The following is a 21,675-nucleotide window of genomic DNA, read 5'->3' as shown; positions in this document are numbered from 1 at the left end:
ACACTTCAAACCCGAAGGCTTACAATGTAACCTGACCCAAACAATTATCTTGTAATCGGAAGTTACCAATTACCAAATACCCGTTCAAAGTAGCGGAACAAAATCTAAAATCCTCAAAATTCGATTTCAAAACTAAAACATCTACTATCCAAAATCCATTGTCCAAATATTTGCAAATTTAAACAATTCAAATACTAAAACAAATTTCAAAATCTCCAAAACTCAACTTTGAACTAACATAAAATTTAAAGGATCAATATCCAAATAGCTTCCAAATACCAAAAGATCCAAATAAACATAACTAACAGTTAAACAAAATCCAACATAAAATCCTAAGTCAAATCCTAATAATGACAATTCCTCAGCTTAGCCATCATTCATCACCCGAACTAGGGGTACCTGAAAAGTAGTCAACAAATAGGAATGAGCTCACAACCCAATAAGGAACATTAATGCAGTTCATGGATCAAATATTTCAAATTCACTTGCAAAATAGGAGATATTGTAATCAATCATTTTCATAAACTTGTGAGTTAATTTTTTTTTTTTTTTTTTTTTGCCAATACATTCAAAATTTCTAACTGTATGCATTTATTTCTGATTCAAACATTTTCATATCAAATTCAATCAAAACATTTCAATAATTTATTTACTCTGGTCATCAAACATTAAAGGGTGCTCAGTTAGGTGAGACTTTTCAAATGGGTGGCTAGCCTCAAATTGTTCATTTAAGGTGGACGGAACCAAACACTACTAGTACTAGTAACCTCTAACCGAAACCCCTAGAGGCTGGGGTTCAAATCAATTACATTCCCCACCAAGAAATGTAAAGGTCAACTATTATATCTCATTGACAATGGCCAAAAGTCAAAAGTCAACTATTAAATCCCGTTGACAAGGGTCAAACAAACTAGAGTCAAATATTTATTTCATTTATTCAAATTTACAATATATAATATCTCCACATTTATTTGTCAAAAACAAAATATAAAATTCTAACATACTTTTCATGCAAAACAGGTTTGATCCATGCATAAAACGGAATATAACTCAAACGTTTTCAAATAATGTATATATATATATAAAATTGTTTCAAAAAAAATTTAACAACTGCATTAATTTCCCTTACCTCAAATATGCACTCCAAATCTTGAAAAGTTTGGCCTTAAAATTTACTTCTCACCTAACCAAACAAAAAGGTACTATCAACACTATTGACTATTCATTTAAAATAGGTTTGGTAATCCTAGAATTTATTTATTTATTTATTTTTATTCTTTTTTTTAAGTCAATATTATTATTACAAAAATTATTTTCCAACTTTTTAACCAATAACAATTTATCCTCAATAATTTATTTCTCTTTCCTAAACTAAATTGAATTTCTTAAAAATATTTATTTACAATAATCTCTTTCATCACTTCACATAAGAATTTATTTCTTTAATTATTTATTCCAACTTTTCCTAGGACCTACTTCATATTTTAATAAGATTATCCTACAATCCTCAATATATCATTTTTCTTTTCCACTCTCAATATCACAAGTCATTGATTTTTCAACCACATAACCAAACCCACACATAGTACGTCTCCATGATCTCCACATTTTCTTTTTAATCGCTATTCTACCACATGTTTTTTTTTTCTATTTATTTATTTCAAAACCTCACTTTCCATACCTATCCTACCATCTCCAGCACACACCAACCATTAAACATTAAATAAGAAAACATACACTCCACACCCAATGGATCCACACATTCCCATTGCTGTTTATTTACTTATTTATTTTTTTAATCCTTAATTCTACGGCTTCATGCTGCCACAACTATCACACGTCATCCACCACGAAATTAAATTTATTTATTTATTTTAAGAAACACAAACCCTAATCTAGATTGGGGTTTCCTACCTAAGGTTAAAAATATAACGAATATATTAAAATAAGATCTAAGAATTAGAAAACAAAAATCTTACCTAGAGAAATCTATTCTTCAAACCCTAGATCCAAAAGTCTTATGTCCTCTGGTATTCTGCCAATATGAATGAAAATTCAGAGAAGAATAGAAAGGATTTTCCTTTTTTTTTTTTTTATACCTAGGGTATTTATTAGGAAAATTACTTTTTTACCCCTCTTTCATTTTATTAAAATAATTAATTCACTAATATTATTATTATTATAAATTTCCTATCTTATCCCTATATAAAAATTTCTTGGCGTTATAAAAATAGATTAAAAACATTTTAGATTTTCAAACAAATTTTTGTTTTATAAAACATAATATAACAATTTTCAAAAACTATTTTTCAAAACTGTTTTCAAAAACAATTATCACACATGACATTACTATTGTTGGTAAGGAAAACGTACCACTAATTAGCTAATATCACGTATATATTTTTCAAATTTTATTATTTGTGATTTAATCTCAATCATGCATTTACCCTTACGCATTTACCCTTACACCTTGATCACATTCCTTTATTTTCCTCATTTAACAACTCAGATCTCATTAATTTGAAATTTTCAATTACGTAAATGATCATGTCAAATCTACCCCATGTCCTATATAACCATTCAAGTATCCTATAATACCACAAAACACTTTTTTAATTAAGTACTGAAAGTATATCACTAATCAGATGATGTGAAGACCATATAATCTTAACACGATACTAAAAGATATATTTTTAATGGATATCGACATTTATTAGGTAAAGTCACATATGCACCTTCAAGTCTTATAATTTTATACCTAACTTCTATTGATTTGTATCCTTTATATTACCTAAATTTTGTCAAACATGTTTGGCTATTGTAGTGAAGAACTCTTCAATACTATAAGTATAAGGAATTACCATGTCATGCATATTCCTTAATTTATTCTAATAATCTTAATATTATTAGAAATTAAGTTAATTACGTAAATAGCCTATTGACCTAATGAAGCTAATTTTACTGAACGTAAAAAGGTGCTATTGATTGACAGGTCAAGGATCTAATTAGGGAAGCAACCTCCAAGGTCAAGGACTGCACATTTGGGAAGCAACCTGCAGGATCTAATTGGATTTTTTTTACTGAAAAAGGACATGGTAGAATTCCCACAAGTCCTTTGAATCTCTGAAAACCCTAGATTCATGGCACTCGTTGTCTGCAGGGTCTCTCCGCAGTTCGTATCTCTTCATTTGATCCCTAATCCTTCTCCACTGCAAGCCAATTCCAGTCCCCAAAACTGCTTGCAGGCTACAGTGCAATGATGGCTTCGCTTAGTCACCATCCCGCATATCTTCTCTCTTCATTTACTGGCCGATATCCCCAAAAGTGCCTTTTCGGGAACCCATATGTTCGGTTTGAGCAAAGATGCGTTACCAAGACTCTCGTGGCTTCTCGGCCCATTTCAGCCCCACCCACCTCCTTCAATAAGGTGGGACTCGTGTCGGCTGCTCGGCATTTTGGAATTTGGTTCTGGGTTTATGGGTTTATGGGTTTTTTTTTATTATTATTGATTTTGGTTTTTGGGTTGTTGGCAGTTGATTGAATCGTTGATTAGCCGCGTGGATTTGACAGAGTCGGAGGCGGAAGCGTCTCTTGATTTTCTGTTGAGTGAAGCCAATGAAGCGCTCATTAGTGCTTTCCTTGTTCTCTTGAGAGCCAAAGGCGAGACGTATGAGGAAGTAAGGGCTTAGCCGCTTAACAGTTATTTTCCCCTCAGTTTTCCCTATGAAAAAACTGGATCATTTTTCCGTTATGGGCAGGTTGTAGGCTTAGCGAGGGCGATGATCAAGTGTTCTAGGAAGGTGGAGGGGTTGAAAGACGCAGTGGACATAGTGGGTACAGGTGGAGATGGGGCGAACACGGTGAACATTTCTACGGGCGCATCAATACTTGCGGCGGCTTGTGGAGCCAATGTTGCAAAGGTGACATTGCCGATTTGAAGTGGTTTTGATTATCAGAATTTAATGTAATTTAGTCTTCAATGTGATGACATCTAACAGTAATTGATGGGCCCCAAAATTACAGCAAGGAAACAGGTCGAGCTCTTCTGCGTGTGGCAGTGCTGATGTGTTGGAAGCACTGGGGATTGCCATTGAATTAGACCCGCAGGTTGGAATGATATTTATTGCTGATTCTCAATCCGTACTGTGATTCTCTGATTGGTTTTGAATGTGGGTGTGGCTTTTGCAGCTAGCTGTTGGCACATTGTAATGAATGTTTTGCAGGCTGCTAGCTGAACATTTATTGAACTCATGCCCATATGAAAAATAAAAAGAAGAAAGAAAGAAAATTTATTTAACGCACATGATTCTTTTTCTTTATTCCCTTTTCATGTTTTCTTCAACTTGGGTTGGATTAGTATTCTAGGAATTGAATTTTGGAGCAATCGGGGAAGTGGGTATGCAGTCTAAACTGGTCACAGAGCCACATTTCACTGTATGGATTTCAATTCAGAACAGTAAGCAGACATTTATGTAAATTAGAACTCAAAATTCTGCTTGAGAATGGTGCTCTATTTAGTCTGGTAGATTGATTTGTGTAGGCAAAGATCTAAGTTTGGTTCTCCTCAAATTCACCCTAAAACTGATATTAGAAAGAAATGACTGTCCAATTATAGTATATTTTCGGGGGTGTGATAAGAGGGCATGAGAAATGGAATCTACTTAGAATGTGATAGTGGTGTGAAAATTCTTACCTACATATTTTTCTAGCATTTATTGAGTAGGTTTCTTCTTACTTTTCTTGGATTCAGGGGGTAACAAGGTGTGTGAATGAAGCAGGAATTGGGTTTATGATGGCTCCAATCTACCATCCAGCAATGAAGATTGTCGGTCCTGTGAGGAAAAAGCTGAAAGTGAAAACTATTTTCAATATACTAGGCCCTATGTTGAATCCAGCCAGAGTTCCTTTTGCTGTTGTTGGGGTATTCACAGAAGACCTAGTAAGTTCCTCTACCTGTATTTTATCAATAGTAGGATTATCATCATCCTTTCTTTAAATTGAATTTCTTGATGTTGGGCTATGTTTGGTTTCTGAAAATTACCAAGGAAAGGGATACAATGCTAAGGAAAATGATGTTGTCATGTTTAGTTTACGATAGAAAGTACGAAAAAAAAAATATTAAAAACTTATTCATTTTCAAATCATTTGGCTATGTTTGGTTCCCGGAAAATTTGAAGGAAAATGCGAGGGAAAGAAAATACAAAGGAAAAGTAAAAGGAAAGAAAAAATGAAGGAAAATAAAAAAATAGATTAAAAGTTGATAAATTATTTTTTTTGTTACTTCAAACTCATTTTATTTATTTTAACTCATCAATATAAAGATTAAATAATTTAAAAATACATAAGTTTTTAATTAGTTTTAATTATATTTGATTTTCTTTGATATTTTTTATAGGACAATCAAACATGAGAAAATCATTTTCCTTAGCATTTTTTTTCTTTCCTTTGTACTTTCCGGGAACCAAACATAGCTTTAATCTTTATATGAAAAAAGAAAAATAAGTGAATTGAGTTTAAAGAAACATGTAAAAATAAGTTATGAACTTCAAATCTTTTTTTTTTTCTTCATTTTTTATTTTTTTCTATTTTTTCTCACTATTTTCTTTTCCTCACATTTTCACTCAAATATTTCAAGAACCAAACATAGGTGCACTTTTCATTGAAATGCTTTATTTGCTTCTTGTTTTAGCACTCTTTGGGTCTTCCTCATCTCAATTCAGTAAGTTTTTCCTTTGGATTTGTAATCTGAATTGGCCTTGATCTTTTAAGTACCATCTTTTACCGATCCATTCCCCACCTGCTTCTTGTTTGAAAAAAGGAAAAAAAGATTCCTGGGCCTGTTGTTAATGAATTGGAGCTATACAATAATACAGCAAAAATTGAACAGGAGGATATTTCCGAATGGCTCAAACACTGTCAATGGAGAAAAAGGAAGTCCTTTGAACTAGAATAGTTGTGAATTATGAAGGTTCTTTAGCTTTATTATTTTAACTGTTTCCAAGTATCCTGTATGAGTGGTTAATGTATGCTTTGTTGATCAAAGAAGGTTTGGGAACTCTTCAATGCCATAATTTTACCCCGAGCAGGAGCATTTTGCATTTTACAGAGGTCAAGATGTTTCTGTTTCTCCTCTTGTATATTGCTAAGGGACTTGATTTATAAGGGAAAAGTGTTCTTTAATATTTTGATCTCAAGATTATGTAGAATGGAACTGAAACAAGTGACTGTCATATCTTCCTTGTAATCTATTTTTCTCAATAGATGATGCATGCATTATGCATTTTTGCCATTATTGTTTCACTTTTCATACTTAAATTGATTTTTTATGTGGAAGATCAGGAGTTCTAACATGCAGAAAAATTGGGCACTACCTTTTGAGTGATCTGTCACCTCTGGTTCATGGAAAATGGCTTCATCAGTATTAGAATGTTTCTGAAAGACTTGACACTTTCCCATTTACTGCAAGGTTTTGAAAATGGCTAAGGCACTTCAACGTTTTGGAATGAAAAGAGCATTGGTGGTTCACTCAGAGGGCTTGGATGAAATGAGCCCCCTTGGTAAAGTTCCTTCCTTTGTATATCAAGAATGTTTCATCTGGAAGACGTTCCCTTTTGGTTATAACTTGTGATCTTTCCATTTCTCTTTTCCTTACTTTGTAGTCTATGCGTAATGCTTTGTCATCTTACTCACATATACACGATCTCAACTCATGCCTCAGGACCTGGACTTGTCCTTGACGTTACTCCAGAAAAGATTGAGAAGTTTTCATTTGACCCATGTAACAATCTCCTTGCACCGTCTTTTTCCAGTTCATAAATTTCATTAACATGTGAATGATACAATTCACCTGCTGCTACCGTGTGCAGTAGTGAAATTATATGTAGGATGGAGTTTGTAGTCTATAATCAAATAGTCTAACTGACTCTCAAACCATTTGTGATACAGTGGAGTTTGGTATTCCTCGCTGTACTCTGGATGACTTGCGAGGTGGAGGGCCGGACTATAATGCTGAGGTACTAAAGCGTGTACTATCAGGAGAGAAAGGGTCGATCGCAGATGCATTTGTGAGTTCTTCTTTGCCTCATTATCCTAAATCACTGCCCTGTTTGAGAATGCTCTTTTTAACAAGAACAACCAAAATTAACAAACCATTTTTTCTCTTCTAATTCAGCCCCAGTTAAAGATGAAAAAAAATATAAGGGAATTTGGATGCCCCAATGGAAATCAAATCATACCATTGTACCATCTGCGTGACTTCTAACTAGTTTCATTTTTGTGCTGAACAATGTGGGTTCCAAACTCTCCATACTCTGCCATTATTTTCTGTATGGACTCGTGGCTTTATGTCTGAAAATGATGGATTTGTTCCTTCAATTGCTAAGAGTGACAAAATGAAGAGGTTCATGTTTCTTGTACTTACAAGGTAACCCTTCTAAGTTAATATAGGCTGCTGCCTGCCTCTCCCAAACAACACTCTAGTTTCCATTTTGTGGGTTGGCATTCTATTCCCTTACCTCTTCCACCAATGAATTTGATTATTAGAGCCGAATATGATGACGGATAATCAAACTCACCATCTTGTTTTTACATAAACATATGGATAGCTGGGTAATTGACCTTCACCATCGATACCAATTCTTACGAAAGCAATTGACCAGGTCCTAAATGCAGCAGCGGCACTCTTAGTCAGCGGCCGTGTGAACACCCTGGCTGATGGAGTATCCCTGGCTCGTGAAACACAGCAATCTGGCAAAGCCATCAAAACACTTGATTTGTGGATAGAGATCTCCAATGTACGCAAAATCTAGCCCTCTCTCTCCTCGAGTTTATTGCTTCATTTAATCTTGTCATTCAGGTATCCATCTCATTCCATTTTACGCTTAATCATTACAGAAGGCGAAAGCAGCACCATCCAGCCCTTAAAAGATACCGGTGCGGGAAATTTTCACTTGGAAGAGGTTCCTACACCCTTGGAGATAACAAAGCAATGCAAAGGTCATGAGGGCTCCTCTCCATTGCACTTTTGGTGTAGAAAGTAGTTGTCAAGGATTGGTTTTGAAATAAAAGTTTGTAACTCTCAGTTATTGGATTGTTCAAGAGTTGTACCATCAACTGTTTTTTCTTATTGATTAAATTTAAGGGTAATGAGATAAAATGGAAGGAATGCAATTTACTTATGGTAAATTCAGGCAAGCAGGCTGCAACCCAACAAGGATCCAAGCACACTCCCCTGAACCTCCTGCATATTTTTAGGAGTTTGGGCCATCCAGAAAATGGGTCCTATTGATATGCTTTCTATGCAAAAGATTTATACTTAATAGATGATAAAAGGAACCAACAACTAATTTGAAGATTTCTATGAAATTTTGTTTAAGTAGCTCGCCCATGAGAAGTATCTCATGCAAAGGGGAAATGGAATTTGAGCTGCAATGAAAACCCCAAAACAGTAGAAGATTTACAAAAGAGCAAAAGCATTACTTAATAGTGTGCACACCCTACTGGACTACATGTATCACCATTGTTTACACACCATATGAAGTGGTGGTTTATTAGCATACTACTTGTGGCTTCCCTACCTAATTCAGTGCTGGGTAGAAACTTCAGCAATGGCACCAGCCTCTTTGAGAAGGGGCACAAGCTTGCCTTCCTGGTGCTTCTCCATCACAGCTGCAAATGGCCCAGAAAGAAAAAAGACCCAAAAAATAAAAAAAGGTTCGTCAATGGGGGTGTTCTATTGTATCTGAATTGAATGCAAAAGGGGGACTTACAGTCACATCCACCCATGTGTTTTCCCGCAATAAATACGTTAGGCACAGTGCTCTGACCAGTCCATTCTCTTAGAGCTGATTGAATTTCAGCTCCATCACCTTCAAAACACAAGATTTCCAGATTCAAAAGATAACCCAATCCAACGCCTCAAACATATCATTGTAAATTGAGGGAAATGGGCAAAAACCACATACTTTCCTGATCGAGTTCAATGGTCTTGTGGGTTGCTTTTAGCTGTGAGAGCAGCTGCTTCACTCTCTTGCAATAACCACAGTAAGTCTTACTGCAAATTCCCATTAAAAAAGAAAAAGAAAAGAAAACCATTAAACATCAGAAATTCTCACACCATGGGGAAAAGGCTTCCTGATTTGAGCGGAATATCACCTGAAGACAACAACAGGTGTTGAAGAAACGATCTCTTTGGCCTTTGCGAGGGCCATTTCCACTTCCTCCTTGCTCTTTCCCTTGCCGAGAACGGAACCCATTTTCAGAACTCCTCCGTTCCTTGATTATATATAGCAATTGGGTATTGGTAGAGAGACAGAACAGCCGAGACAGGTGTTGGAGGTGGCAAAGAGAGAGAGCCGGCAGGTGTTCCCACAAGAGTAGATCTTCGGGAAAATGGGGAATCTTCTGGTGATCTTGAGACCACCCTATCTAAGGTGATCTTGCCTAGGCCTGCCCTCAGATGCTGACTGGTTCTTGATTGTGATGGCCTCATGGCCCCACCCACTTGCCTTTGTCCTTCTTTATATCATGTAGTGTAGTACAAATCGAATTTCATATCTAGACTTTATAAGTGATGTCTTTTCCTTTCCTACCCAAAATACATTTCAAATTTGAAGAAAACAGAAAAGATGACTCAAATAGGGTGAATAGGAGGGATTCAATAGTGGATGAGAATTTGTTGTTCTCTTGGACAGGACAGCGGCGTTTATAAGCTTTTTCTATAAGAATTTATGTGACACACACGTATATTATTATGCGATATTTATTTAAATATCAAATTAAATATTATGATCTAATAAATAATAAAGTTAAAATGCTCTAATCCTATTAATCAGTTTTTGAAAGATTAGTTTTCTAAATTAAAGGCACTTTGATGAAAAGTGCGCTCTTTATTCTATAAGAAAACTGATCATCTCTTTACCCTATAAAATAAACATTATATTCCATCAATAACAAGTAGAAGAAAAAATTTAAGGATAAAAAGGTTAAAGGAGAGAAACACGATTTATACTACCTTTATTGTTTGGTCTCTTCCAGATTTTTTTATAAAATAAATATAGACATGACTTTTCTCAATAATAAAATTGTAAAAATCATATTATTCTAAAATCCTCACCTATTATGATTTATTAGCTATTTCACCGAGTTGTCTTATTTTGCAAATCGTTGGATATGGATCAACCTTTCATAGGTTTTATACCAATCTTGTTTTAGGTGATATGATTTTCCTAAATAGTACAAATTGAAGATACTTTTTATCATGAAATATTTGATTAAAAGATGAAATAATCCCCAAATCATAAATCTAACCCTTTTCATGTTTTTTTCTAAAAAAGTAACAAATTTTTTTATATAAATACCCTTTTCTATTTTAAGTATTTACATATAAGTTTTAAAATAGATTATTTATTTTCTTGAATAATGAAGCCATTTTTATTCAAATGATACCAAAAAATGGTGAAAGATTAAATTTAAAAAATTAAGTTTTCAAATACCATTTTGATCAAATAACCCTTTCATCCTTAGGTGAAACAAACTTTCAGCCCTTTAAATATTTTGAGGGCCCCTAGATACTTAAAGTAAAAAGTGATTTTAGCCTTTCAAACACTTATAATTTTTATATTTTTCAAATATTAGAAATGTTTGAAATATTTTTTAAAATTACTACCAAATGCAGTCTTACACAAGCTTAAATTTGAAACATTTTAAATTTGAAACATTTGACGTTCCTTCTGATAAAGTAATTCAAGATTATTACATTTTTTTTTAATAAAAATAAATAAATAAAAACAAAGCTCACCCTGCATTGCTAGATAACTGGAACATAAGTTCAGAGCTTTTACACTTGCAAACAGAAAAGAATGAATAGCAGGATACCTCATTTCAGACTAACCAGAACAGAACAAGAATGAGTTCTGAGCTTTACATCCATAAATTTAAGCTACTCCAATCCAAAATCCTAGATGATCAGCTTCTAGGACTAGCCATAAGTGTTAGGATTCATATAGACCCCAGATGGGTTGCAGCCCTAATAAACAACTCACAAATTGGGATTCATATAGACCCCAGATGGGTTACAACCCTAATAAACCAATCACCAATTCCTACAAGAGAGAAATGAAAAAAAAAAAAAACAGCTGAAATTTTTCAAGGAGTAGTTGATGCCAATTATACTAGCTGCTGAAAGATTGATGAATAAAGAAGTAGGGTGAATGAACTGGAGATTTCATTGTCCTGTGAAAGGTTTCACTTGGGTGTGAAAATGGTTTCCAGATCTTTGTACAGTTCCCTTGGTTTTGACTTTAAATCATGTGAAGAACTTACAGATGAGCTTACACCCCTCTTGGCACCCCAAAATCCACTCCATCTGGTATGTGTGCTTGAAGGATCTGTTGCAACTGCACTCCATCTGGATTGACTGGTTGAAGGATCAGTTGGAACCCCACTTCCTTCTTTACTAAAGCTAGCTTTTGCCAGTTCTCTTAGTTGTTTCAACCATGGCCTATCTGATGTACGCACGGTCCCACTTCCAGAGCTCTTGGACCTGTCAGCTGAAGAAGTAGCATCCCCAGTCTCTCCATCACCAGGTTGATTTACTGGGAACCAGCCTAGTTTCTCAATGATTTTCAATGGAATGAAAAACAGGAGAAATCCGATCAAAGCTGTTTTCAAACCCGATAGGAATGAGCTTTCTGCAGGGTCCAGTCGCTTTGCCTGTCGATACAAGGCATACCACTCATTGATCACCTGTGCCACATATCCTACCAAGAACAGTAAAAGCATGAATATTGCAATTTTTTTCTCGGCCCCTGCTGGAAATTCCATCTCTAATAGAACCAAACAAGAAGCAAAAATACCCACTTCAGTGGAAACTGAGATGATCTCAACTAGTTGAACCTTTTTCTTGATGAAAGGCTTCTTAAGAACGAGGAAGAAAAGCTGGAAAGAGGTGATGCAAAGTAAGAAAATTATTGGAGCTTTTGAATACCACTGCTCTGAATAGGCACCAGCCACAATCCCAAGAGTAACTCGTTTCATGGATTCAAGCAGTGTATAATATATTCTGAGAATTCCAAAAACCCTCTGAATAAAAGGTGCTTCTGCATCTTCTGTCTCATCATCCGAGGCAATGATACGATCACTGGGCTTACGTGAATTGCCACCAGCTATTTGTGAGAGCATGTATTTTGGAGGACCTCTTAGATCTTCAAACAGAGGGCCAAACATGGTTAAATAAACAGAATTTGACTGGTTCTTCCATGTCCACTGACCTCTTTTACCAGGGCCCAGAGTCACTCGAACAATATCTTGATACCAGTGAAATTGCAGACCTTCTCGATGGACTTCCTTGTACTGAAGCAGCTTCCCAAATGATATTCCAACCGAAAGGAACAAGAATAAGGCTAGCAGTACAAAAGCTACAACACCAAACAGCAGAATGCCAACTACAACTGCTGAAGTTGTTCCTCCTTGAACCATAAGAATGAGATGAAACAAAATCAGCATAGTTTTAGACTCACTGTAATCCTTAATAATCTTTGGACTTGAGGAAGTTCTGGGGGAAAGAATCAATTAAGCTTAAATTTCAAATGACAACTTTTAAAAAATTCATATTGGATATGTGCAACACCAATCTGGTTTGGGTTTAGTGAAATGGTGGAATTTTTAGGCCACATTGTTGAAACCAGATTGTTATGTAAAGCACTGTGAATAATAATAACTAAAAGATAAGCATGCCTTTTATTGGTGCAGCATTTTCAAACCGGAGAATGGTGCCCCAAAATAAAGTGGTGCAGGAGAACGGAAAACAGGAGTTGCATAGTGTAAACTACTCATGATTTTGCTCTCAGAATCATGTGTTAAGAAGAACTGAATATTTGCAGAATGGAAAATGCCATATTAAACCACAATTGGCATGCAGCATATTCCACAATATGCTGCAGAATGACACAATGATAGTCAGTTAATCATTTCTATAGAAAGTCTTTGATCCCATTTGAATTCATAAAACCAATGGTAGCATAAGAAAAATCATAATCAGTCAAGGTACCTTTAACTAGAGAGGCTGATGCTTCACAGATACAAGGTAACACGAGAATTATCAGAAATATTTCAAATCTTGGGAATACGAGTGCTCCATAACTCCCCTGTTTTTCTGAGCTTTTCTTCCTGATTTTCAAAACAAGGACGAGTAAAGCATGCAATAGTATCAAGCTGCCACCAATTACAGCTAACCAGAACATGCTTCTATTGAAATCCCTCCGCCTATGAGAAACAAAATCAATCAGGTATGAAAATAGTAGAGAATAAATAAATCTTTCATATTAACATGGAATTGCAAACAACAATGACCACTTCAAATAAATCTCCAAAAAATAAGAAATAAGAATGGAACTTTTGTCAGTTCAGTTTTGATCATCATTTTGCAGTAATGTCAATTGCCTAAGGGAAGTTCAATGATCAAATGACTAGCAATCCAGATGGCACATGCACTGAATCTTGTGCTTGCATTGAATCATATTGAATGCTTCCCCATCACATCTTCAAGTTTCTCTCCTCGTATGTTCAGTTGTTTAACCATTTTCTTCATTCCTTTCATAATCATATGACAAATTGTTGAGAAGTGGCTTTAAATTATCTCATTTGAACAATCGGGACAAGAGGAACCACATATGAAAGGCACTTCATCTTTTTGGGAAAACTATCTGTCCACCTAAGCAAACTAACATGAGCAATGACAGGTGTAATCACATAAGTCTGCCCAAAGCAACACAAGTTCACTTGGGTGGACTCTGGGTCCATCTGGGCAGACACTAAGTCAGTTTGGACAAACTTTGTGGTACTTTGGGAGCACATACAGAATTGGGCTGCTGACATGGATTACAATGTTTTTTCAATTAGAGTTTCTTGTGGCTCATTGTTCAATTGGGTATCAATGAGTGGCTTTTACAGATTAAGAGAGAAGATGATCTTGGTAAAGGGATGATTGTAAGAAAGAATCAAAACAAGAGGGAATTCTTGAGTGAATATAATTGAGAAGTACTCTTGTGTTAGACTGTTGGGAATGGGTGAGAAGGACTTGTTTCTTGTGTAAAAGAGAGGGACAAGAGTCTCATAGATTACTAGTGAAGGCTGAAGCATTTGTGAATTATTTTCCCCTGGATGTAGGTAGTCTTCACCGAACCACGTAAAATCTCTGTATTGTGAGTGTCTTCTGTTCTTGATTGTGTTTGTGATTCATAAGTTTGTTGGATTGAACTTGTCAAGGTAAATCCCAACAACACAAATGAAGAGTTAATTTAGTGGATGAAGAGATGCTGAAATATCCAAACATTTTACCCATTTGAATTTTGTGGATCCGAAATATACTCAGCTTCTGGTTTGAAGTTATGGTTCTGCAAGTATAAATGGCACTGTCAGAAATATATCCTTTTTCTTCTCTTAAAAAAGGAAATTTTGTTACAGAAAGAGGAAAGTTTTCCAACCTCAAAAAATGTTCTGTATTCCATTGGAGTCAGTGGGAGCCCATATACAGAAGCAGCCCTATCCAAATTATCTTCTTCTGGTTGCACAGTCTCAAAAAATCCTGAATCATGAATTCTAGAAGCATATAAATGTGAGACAGTGGGGGAGCTTGACCCCACCATAATGGGATGAATGTGCCCGGTTTCCCATGGGAGACTGAAGTAGGGGACACTCCACTGTATTCCCCTGGCAAACTCGTAGTACTCGACTGGCAGGGTAACTGGCAACCATCTAGACAGTGCAAAAACCTGAATGTGGGATGCAATTCTCTGCATCAAAGCAAAACAGAAGATGCTTGGTTTGATTTACAATGATTATAGGATGGTGAGTTGAGATCTCACAAAGCAATGATACTTTAAAGCACACAAGGTTCATCTTATGACTTTGTTTAAATTGTCAAAAGGATGAAAAAAGTAGCAATACCATTGCATGTTAACTACTGTCTAGTTAATTTTTCATTTAGAACTTACTAAACACTGGATCATCAATCAAGGAAAATGAAACTAATTTTTTTTTCTTTGATAGATGATAGTTTAACCGTAAATACAGAAAACAAATTTTGCACAAACAAACCATTTTCTCTCTTTTGATATACACGCTTTGTTTTGTAATTTTTTTTCATTTCAGTCTTCCACCATTTCCTCTTTTTGGAGGAAAAGGAAGAGAAAAGTTGGGAGTATTATAGTAAGCATTCCCACTCCAATAGCTATACGATTTCAACTTCCTTTTTTCTTTATGCACAGAACATTAATGAAAAGCAATCAGAAAACTGCTTAATGGTTTGTCAACTCAAAGTTCCAATGCAGAAAATATTTGAATTCAGGTTACCATTAGTCTGGATATAACTAAGAAATTTAATAATCAAATAATCATTCAATAACTTGTATCTTACAAAAAGATTCCTTGCAGGATCAGACACCAAATAAGAACGTGGTCTCAAAAATGCCCCAACAGATTGAAGGCTTGCAGTTGAAACAGTGAGCCACCCCGCAGCCAAGGATGTTGCCACAAAAGAAGCAGTTGTAAAGGTGGAAATTACACAAGACGTTATTGGCACAGAATCTGTAAAAGTACTTCATAAGTTAAATCCGAAATAACTAAAAAAGTTCCTGCAAGATTTACATATCCTATTGCAAGCAGATGAAAATGGGAAAAAAAAAGACCAAATCCTTACAGTGCCTCACTTGTAGGATATTTGATGCTAGATTTTGGTTTCCAGCAACATCCCCTGTTATGTTTTCCGGTACATTGACAGATACAACATCATGATCTGCTTTTATCTCTGTAGTATATGTGCTTCTACTTATTGCATTAAAGCTGGACAGCAGTAAAGAAGTGCAGAAGAAAGGAAAAACAATCAATCAATGGTGGATTTAAACTTATATTTCCATTCAAGAATCTGATACTGTAAAAGACAGTAACTTCTTTCAAAATTTTCCAATTGTCTTGGTCTATACTCACACCAACGTAAACAAGCAAATGCTTGTGAATGAACATACAGATGCAAATGCACAAACACATGTATGCTTGAGTTTGGGAACAACTAATCACTTGCCTCTGCAAATGTCCTCCTGAGATTGATATATGAGAAGAGTTGAAACCAAAAACAGGCTTCAAGAACTTTATCAATATCGGTATAGTATGTTCTCTTGTTCGCATATTGGATGTTGTACTCAACCTCACAATAGGTCTCTGAGAATCTGACACTCACAACTTCACCAATGTTAGCAAAAAAGAACCAGATCTAAAATATGTAATCTCCAGAGCCAGAGCCAGAGCTAAATTTTCTATAGAATATATTAAATTTTCATCAAAACAAAAAAAATAAATGAAGAAGAAGAAGAAGAAAGAGTCAAAATTTTATTCCACATGAATTGCATAAATTATTTTCTTTATAAAACTCATCGCACAAGTGTGGCATGTACCATAAAGAAAAGTAACTGGAGCAATTGGAGAAACTGGGGTCCCTTGTCTGCTTATGATAGCAGAGGAATCAAAGCTTATTGTGACTATAGCAACGCTTGATACATTCTCAACCTGAAAGCGGAGATGAAAATAAAATTAAAGCAAGCAAAAGAAGGTCCAACAGAAACAAAGTATGAAACCTATAATAAAATTTATTAGCTAACTAACCAGAAAGCCAAATCTGCGATTTCCAAGGCTCCTTCCACCATTAGGAAGAAGCACACCCTGGCTTGTATTGAGAGAATTCAAAACTTCTGTTGATGAGTTGAGAACAGGTTCTGAGAAATATAAATACACCTTTAAATTCTTATAATTATTAGTTGCTTGCACTGTTCTAGTTTCACTGTTAAGTTCAAGTAGCTTTTCGGGAACATGAGTCCTCAGGTTGACAAACACACTTCTTATGTCTGCAAAAACAAACCATCAAGAGAAAAGCACAAGTTGAGCACAGACTGAAAGCGCAAACAACATTTTACAATTAAACAAATAAGGGAATCATTTTCAAAATTTTCTCAAATTAGAGTCGGGTACTGGAACAGATTGTTAAAGTCAATCTAACTCTTATCTCACATCACAAAAGAAATATTAGAACTAGAGAAATTAGAAATCAGTTCAACATAAGCACCCATCTACTTAGATTTGCGGTTACAAGTTGGTAAAGTTCAAAGGTAAATGTAGGTAGTTCTAATATATTCCACCCGTACTTGAATTGCATGAATTTTGTGCCTTTCTATAAGAATAAATTAATTAAAGAAATGATGGAGTGTCACTAAATTGTGACATCACTTTGCCTAAAGGATCTTACATATCAACAAAAACAGTATCATAATTTTTGGAAGAGAATCCATAAGGTGCTGCACTTTCAATATGAGCAAAGAGCAATTACAAACTATATATCAATAATACAACATGAACAATGAACAATTAAACTCACCAAAATGCACGAGTAAGCTTGAATTTTCTGTTCTCATAAATTTGTTTCTGGCACTGTCAGCACAGAAACTCTTGTCCATTACCAGTATCACCCGTCCATACGGAACACTATAAGATAAACCCACAAGCACAGAAAACTTGAGGTTTGGCTGAAGAACTTTGAATGTGGATGGTATAACTTGGCCAGCACCATATACAAGAAGCTGCACAGAAATTTTACATTTTTCAGTTAAATGTCAGTTCATTAATCGGTCAACACAACTTCACACGGGGAGATTACTGACTCTTAATTCTATACATCTTGAAAATCATGGGATAATCTGCAAATGGAGAGAATAAAATGAAAATCCAAGAACTAACAGTGATACAAGAAATTATAAGAAAACATGGAAGGTTGACACTAATGGCGTAAAAATCCTCATCTTTAGATTTAGATAATCACAATTGATCCAAACAACAAATAAACAAATTCATCATTTGAGATTTAACCTAAGAATATCATTCAAATTCATGTTACCACAATCTGGATTGGTTTCAACCAACAAAAGAAAACATACAAAGTGCATGAATACTAACAAAAGACTAAACAAAATATTTAGAAGGAAACATTAACTGTGTATTAACAAGTGTGATCAACACATTTCCTTCAAGGCATTTTAATGCAAAAAGTATTACTAAAACTTTTCAAAATTTTCAGGTGACCGTGTAGTAGTGGGCACAGTAACTCTGGGGCCAAAAGATACTTGAAGGTTATTTCTGTATCTTTTCAACACTATTAGAGCATCAGTGTAGCTTCCCTGACTTGTCATTTATCAACTAAAGCTATGGGAAAAAGAGAGTAACAAGTAAGCTATTATAAAATTGCAGTTTATGAATGACTAGAGAAACTACTAAACAAGTTCAGAACAGAACATAGAAGAGCATTGAGATAATAAATTTCAGTTGGCCACCTACTCACGTTGCAGGCATTCACAGAGGAACATCCAAAACTGCCGCCAACTGTACAGGGTTCACTAAAAGAAATATTTACAGAAAAGTTTAGAGCATTTGTAAATGATGTCGATGCTGTAACATATGCTGTAGGAGGGACTGTGTCTGCAAAATAAAATACAATGAAAATTAGCAAACATCTGACAGAAACTTAAGTCAGAAAATTCTCAATATGTCATAATTATCATATGCTAATAGACTCAGTTTTCAATGCTTGACTTTTATATGCCGATTTTCTGTCTAATTTGAGTGTAATCCAGTGACTAAAGAAGTTGATTCAACAACTTTTGGCAGAGTTCCATTCTCACGCAGGATAAACAAACTATGAATTATGTTTTGTCCAATTTTCTCATCTTCAACCAAACAACATTTTCACTGGAACAAAAAAAAAACCGAAGAGAGAAAAAGAAAGCCAATTTCATGTCAAAACTTGAATTAAATTTATTGAAAGTGTACGCCTTTTGTTGCAGGGAAATCTGTTTTAAACTTGAATGACACCTATTCTGGAAAACAAGAAAATAAGAAATAAAAAAAGGAACCCAAAAAGGATATAGGACAGTTTCTTAACCAACAGTCCAGCCATAGCTAGCACAGCCAACTCCTTGAGATCCATTGGTGCAGACCTCAAATGTATGATTCCCATCCAGTAAGCCTGTGTAAGAAACTTTCTTTGCTTGACAATCCGAAGGAGTACCATTATCCAACTGCATTCATGGTGCATTTATAAAGGCCAATAAGTTGATTAACAAACTTATAGGAAAAAAATCAACACATAATTTGAAATTTCACTTCAGAAACTTTCAATTTTGCTACTGAAAAACTAGAGGAAAAGAAGATGAAATATTGAGTCTTATAATTGTTGTTTTGGAATGAAAAACACAATTCAGCTAAGCCAAATAGTTATATTAGGCTCAGCTCAGTAGGTGTTACCGTCTTTCAAGTCATCAACAATGAATAATCAAAAACTCAAAATTTTAGTTTCATTTTTTCTTTTACCTACCATATCTTTGTTACCATTAGCATAATTCAAAACCATGATCCTTTTTTTTTCAATTCCAGCTTACCCACATGGGGGAAGGCCTAAAATAAGGAAAGACATTATCAAGTAATGTAATATGGAGCACAGACATGGCAACCCAGAAACAGGGGGTATCAAAATAACAGAATTCCCAATTTTTATCAGTTTAGTAAATAAGAGATTTCCATATACTCATTTCATCTGAAGTCTGTATACAGACATGCTGATCACTTTGCCAATGGCGAAATCTCAGAATTACAAGTATAGATCCCAAAATGAATCTATAGCATCAAGTTCAGTTAAACTACAATCACCCGCTGCCCACAAAATCAAATAAGAGAGCGAGCGAGAGAGAGAGGGAACTAGAAACCAACGAAGAATAAGACTGGGAAATATAAACTTGAGTTCAAAGTACCTTGCAATTGAATATGCAGTCATTGCAGGGATCATCATTCCCACCCACCAAAACTTCAAACACAAATGTGGCTGAGTTCAGCCGTGAGAATGAAAGAGGAGCCGTCAAGAAGTTCACAGACACCTCTGAACCATCACATCCACTTCTTAAACATAAAAGTAAAAATACCCAACAAAGCAAAACCACCCATGAATACCTGCTCAAACCCATTTCAGAACAAACCCCAAATTTCGCTCTCAGGTATGCAGTGTTGGCCTTGTTTGAATTTTAAGAGCGGAAGAGACACATTTGTGGGGTTTGTGACAATAGTGTAGAACAGTAAAGGTAAGGCATTGTTTGTCTGAACTAGTGGTAAAGAAAGAGATAAAGAGATTAGACAAGTAATGAATGTACGAGGGAAGCTTAGAGGAAGAGTCTAGTGGCTGATGAAGCCACAGTTGAGGATAGTGCACATGAGACTGACAATGCACTCAGTGGAGTCTGTATTAACTGTAGATAAGAAAAAGAGAGAGAGAGACAGAGAGAGACAGAGAGAGACAGGGAGAGAGACATTACTAAATGAAAGACAGAAAGCAAGAGAAGAATCACTGAGGATTCTGCTCTACTAATTAGGGGGGCCTCACGCATTATTGAGCTATGGATTTGAATGCTGCCTGTATTCAATGTGGAAGCTTGGGACCAATCACGTAATGAAGTTAATTATACATAATTAACTAATTTAATAAAACAATTCTAATTTCATTTTTTTTCTTTCCTGTTATTTATTCTTCATCTGATTCTATCTAATCCATAATTGTAATGGGCCTCCTTTTCTCTTAACAAAAATATTCTCAGATTCCTGAAAATTGAAAATCATGAGGAAAATGGGTAATTTTCTTTTGTCCCTTTGTCATCCAAATTCAAATGCTGTAGTGTAAAAGTGCCAACATATCTGAAAAAAAAAAAAAAGAAAGGCAAAGTTTTGATGCCCAAATCTTTTTGTTTTCTCCCATTTTGATTGGCCAAGCTGGTAAATGCATTGTTCTCCCACCAAAAATAAAATAAAATCTGATAAATAGAATTAAATATAGGTAGGTCAACTTGGTAAATATGAAAAGGCAAATTGCAGTTTCATAGCATACCCACCAAGGTTATTTTAACCAAAAACCAGAAAGGCTTTGATAAATTAGTGTGATGGCAAAATCTTGATATTCCCTTGGAAGATGCTTCCATAAGAGTAAAAAAAAGGGCACCTTCACATGCATAAACAGCTTAGAAACACAAGAGACCAAGGTGTCCTTTCAGATGAGTTTTTTTATAATAATGATCATTTTCAAATGTGTAGCCTGCAATGTGGGCAGATTTGATCCTATGGCCCCACTTATCCAGCTAATTTGATGAGGCTCACACAAGCTTTACCTTCTAGTCCACTGCAGTTGTTTTCTTATTCATTCACCATCACTCTGGTTCCCATTTTTCAACATTGAGTATGGCATTAGGGTCTGTTTGGGAGCATGGAAAGTGGAGCCACTTTATATGATATTCATGAGCTGATTTTTCTTGCATTTGTGTTTAAGATGTAAAAGAAAATTTCCATCACTCATAACTTATGTGGTTGCTCTTTACGTATGTACGTGGCCTTGTTTTCTTCATGCAAAGTTAGCAAGCCTCATCTTTCTGATCTCATTCAGGAATGTTTTTCTTGTACCTTTCTGTTTGGCCGCTAGGGAAACTGAGGAAAAGAGAAGGAAAAAAGTTGACATTTCAACTAACCAAGTGGCTATATTAAAATCTGTTCAGCACAAGAGAAGATGGGGTTTGCGTATCCCCTAATGTGATCTACTGACTCGTC

The 21,675-nt window shown here is 35.2% G+C and overlaps 3 protein-coding genes across 6 annotated transcripts; 1 reads left to right on the top strand and 2 right to left on the bottom strand.

The window, feature by feature from the left end:
* Nucleotides 1–3,043: 3,043 nt before the first annotated feature.
* On the top strand, nt 3,044–8,179 carry LOC117904880 (anthranilate phosphoribosyltransferase, chloroplastic-like). Its single transcript, XM_034817686.1, has 10 exons — nt 3,044–3,427; nt 3,534–3,677; nt 3,759–3,920; nt 4,024–4,107; nt 4,751–4,939; nt 6,467–6,557; nt 6,719–6,778; nt 6,946–7,064; nt 7,659–7,793; nt 7,894–8,179. Exons 1-10 carry the CDS (start codon nt 3,257–3,259, stop codon nt 7,921–7,923), a joined length of 1,185 nt encoding a protein of 394 aa, XP_034673577.1. The 5' UTR covers nt 3,044–3,256; the 3' UTR covers nt 7,924–8,179.
* Nucleotides 8,180–8,399: 220 nt separating this feature from the next.
* Nucleotides 8,400–9,381, bottom strand: LOC117904881 (glutaredoxin). The gene is made up of 4 exons (XM_034817688.1): nt 9,154–9,381; nt 8,964–9,052; nt 8,769–8,867; nt 8,400–8,667 (listed from the first exon to the last, which is right to left on the bottom strand). The coding sequence occupies exons 1-4, from the start codon at nt 9,252–9,254 to the stop codon at nt 8,582–8,584; spliced, it is 375 nt and encodes a 124-aa protein (XP_034673579.1). The 5' UTR covers nt 9,255–9,381; the 3' UTR covers nt 8,400–8,581.
* A 1,401-nt stretch (nt 9,382–10,782) lies between these two features.
* Nucleotides 10,783–20,399, bottom strand: LOC117904606. 4 transcript variants are annotated; one of them, XM_034817295.1, is made up of 14 exons: nt 19,845–20,399; nt 18,980–19,115; nt 18,380–18,516; nt 17,423–17,624; nt 16,657–16,895; nt 16,449–16,560; nt 16,079–16,223; nt 15,698–15,840; nt 15,416–15,585; nt 14,484–14,792; nt 14,338–14,393; nt 13,049–13,263; nt 11,860–12,467; nt 11,647–11,759 (listed from the first exon to the last, which is right to left on the bottom strand). In XM_034817295.1, the coding sequence occupies exons 1-14, from the start codon at nt 20,052–20,054 to the stop codon at nt 11,742–11,744; spliced, it is 2,700 nt and encodes an 899-aa protein (XP_034673186.1). In that variant the 5' UTR covers nt 20,055–20,399; the 3' UTR covers nt 11,647–11,741. The 4 variants fall into 4 exon arrangements, with proteins under 4 accessions (XP_034673185.1, XP_034673187.1, XP_034673188.1 ...); XM_034817294.1 differs by having other exon boundaries at nt 10,783–12,467; nt 19,845–20,396; XM_034817296.1 differs by lacking the exons at nt 18,980–19,115; nt 19,845–20,399 and having other exon boundaries at nt 10,783–12,467; nt 18,376–18,461.
* Nucleotides 20,400–21,675: the final 1,276 nt, after the last annotated feature.

This window comes from Vitis riparia, chromosome 17 (assembly GCF_004353265.1).
Source record: "Vitis riparia cultivar Riparia Gloire de Montpellier isolate 1030 chromosome 17, EGFV_Vit.rip_1.0, whole genome shotgun sequence".
Lineage (NCBI taxonomy): Eukaryota > Viridiplantae > Streptophyta > Magnoliopsida > Vitales > Vitaceae > Vitis > Vitis riparia.
This window is presented reverse-complemented; position numbering and strand designations above follow the sequence as displayed.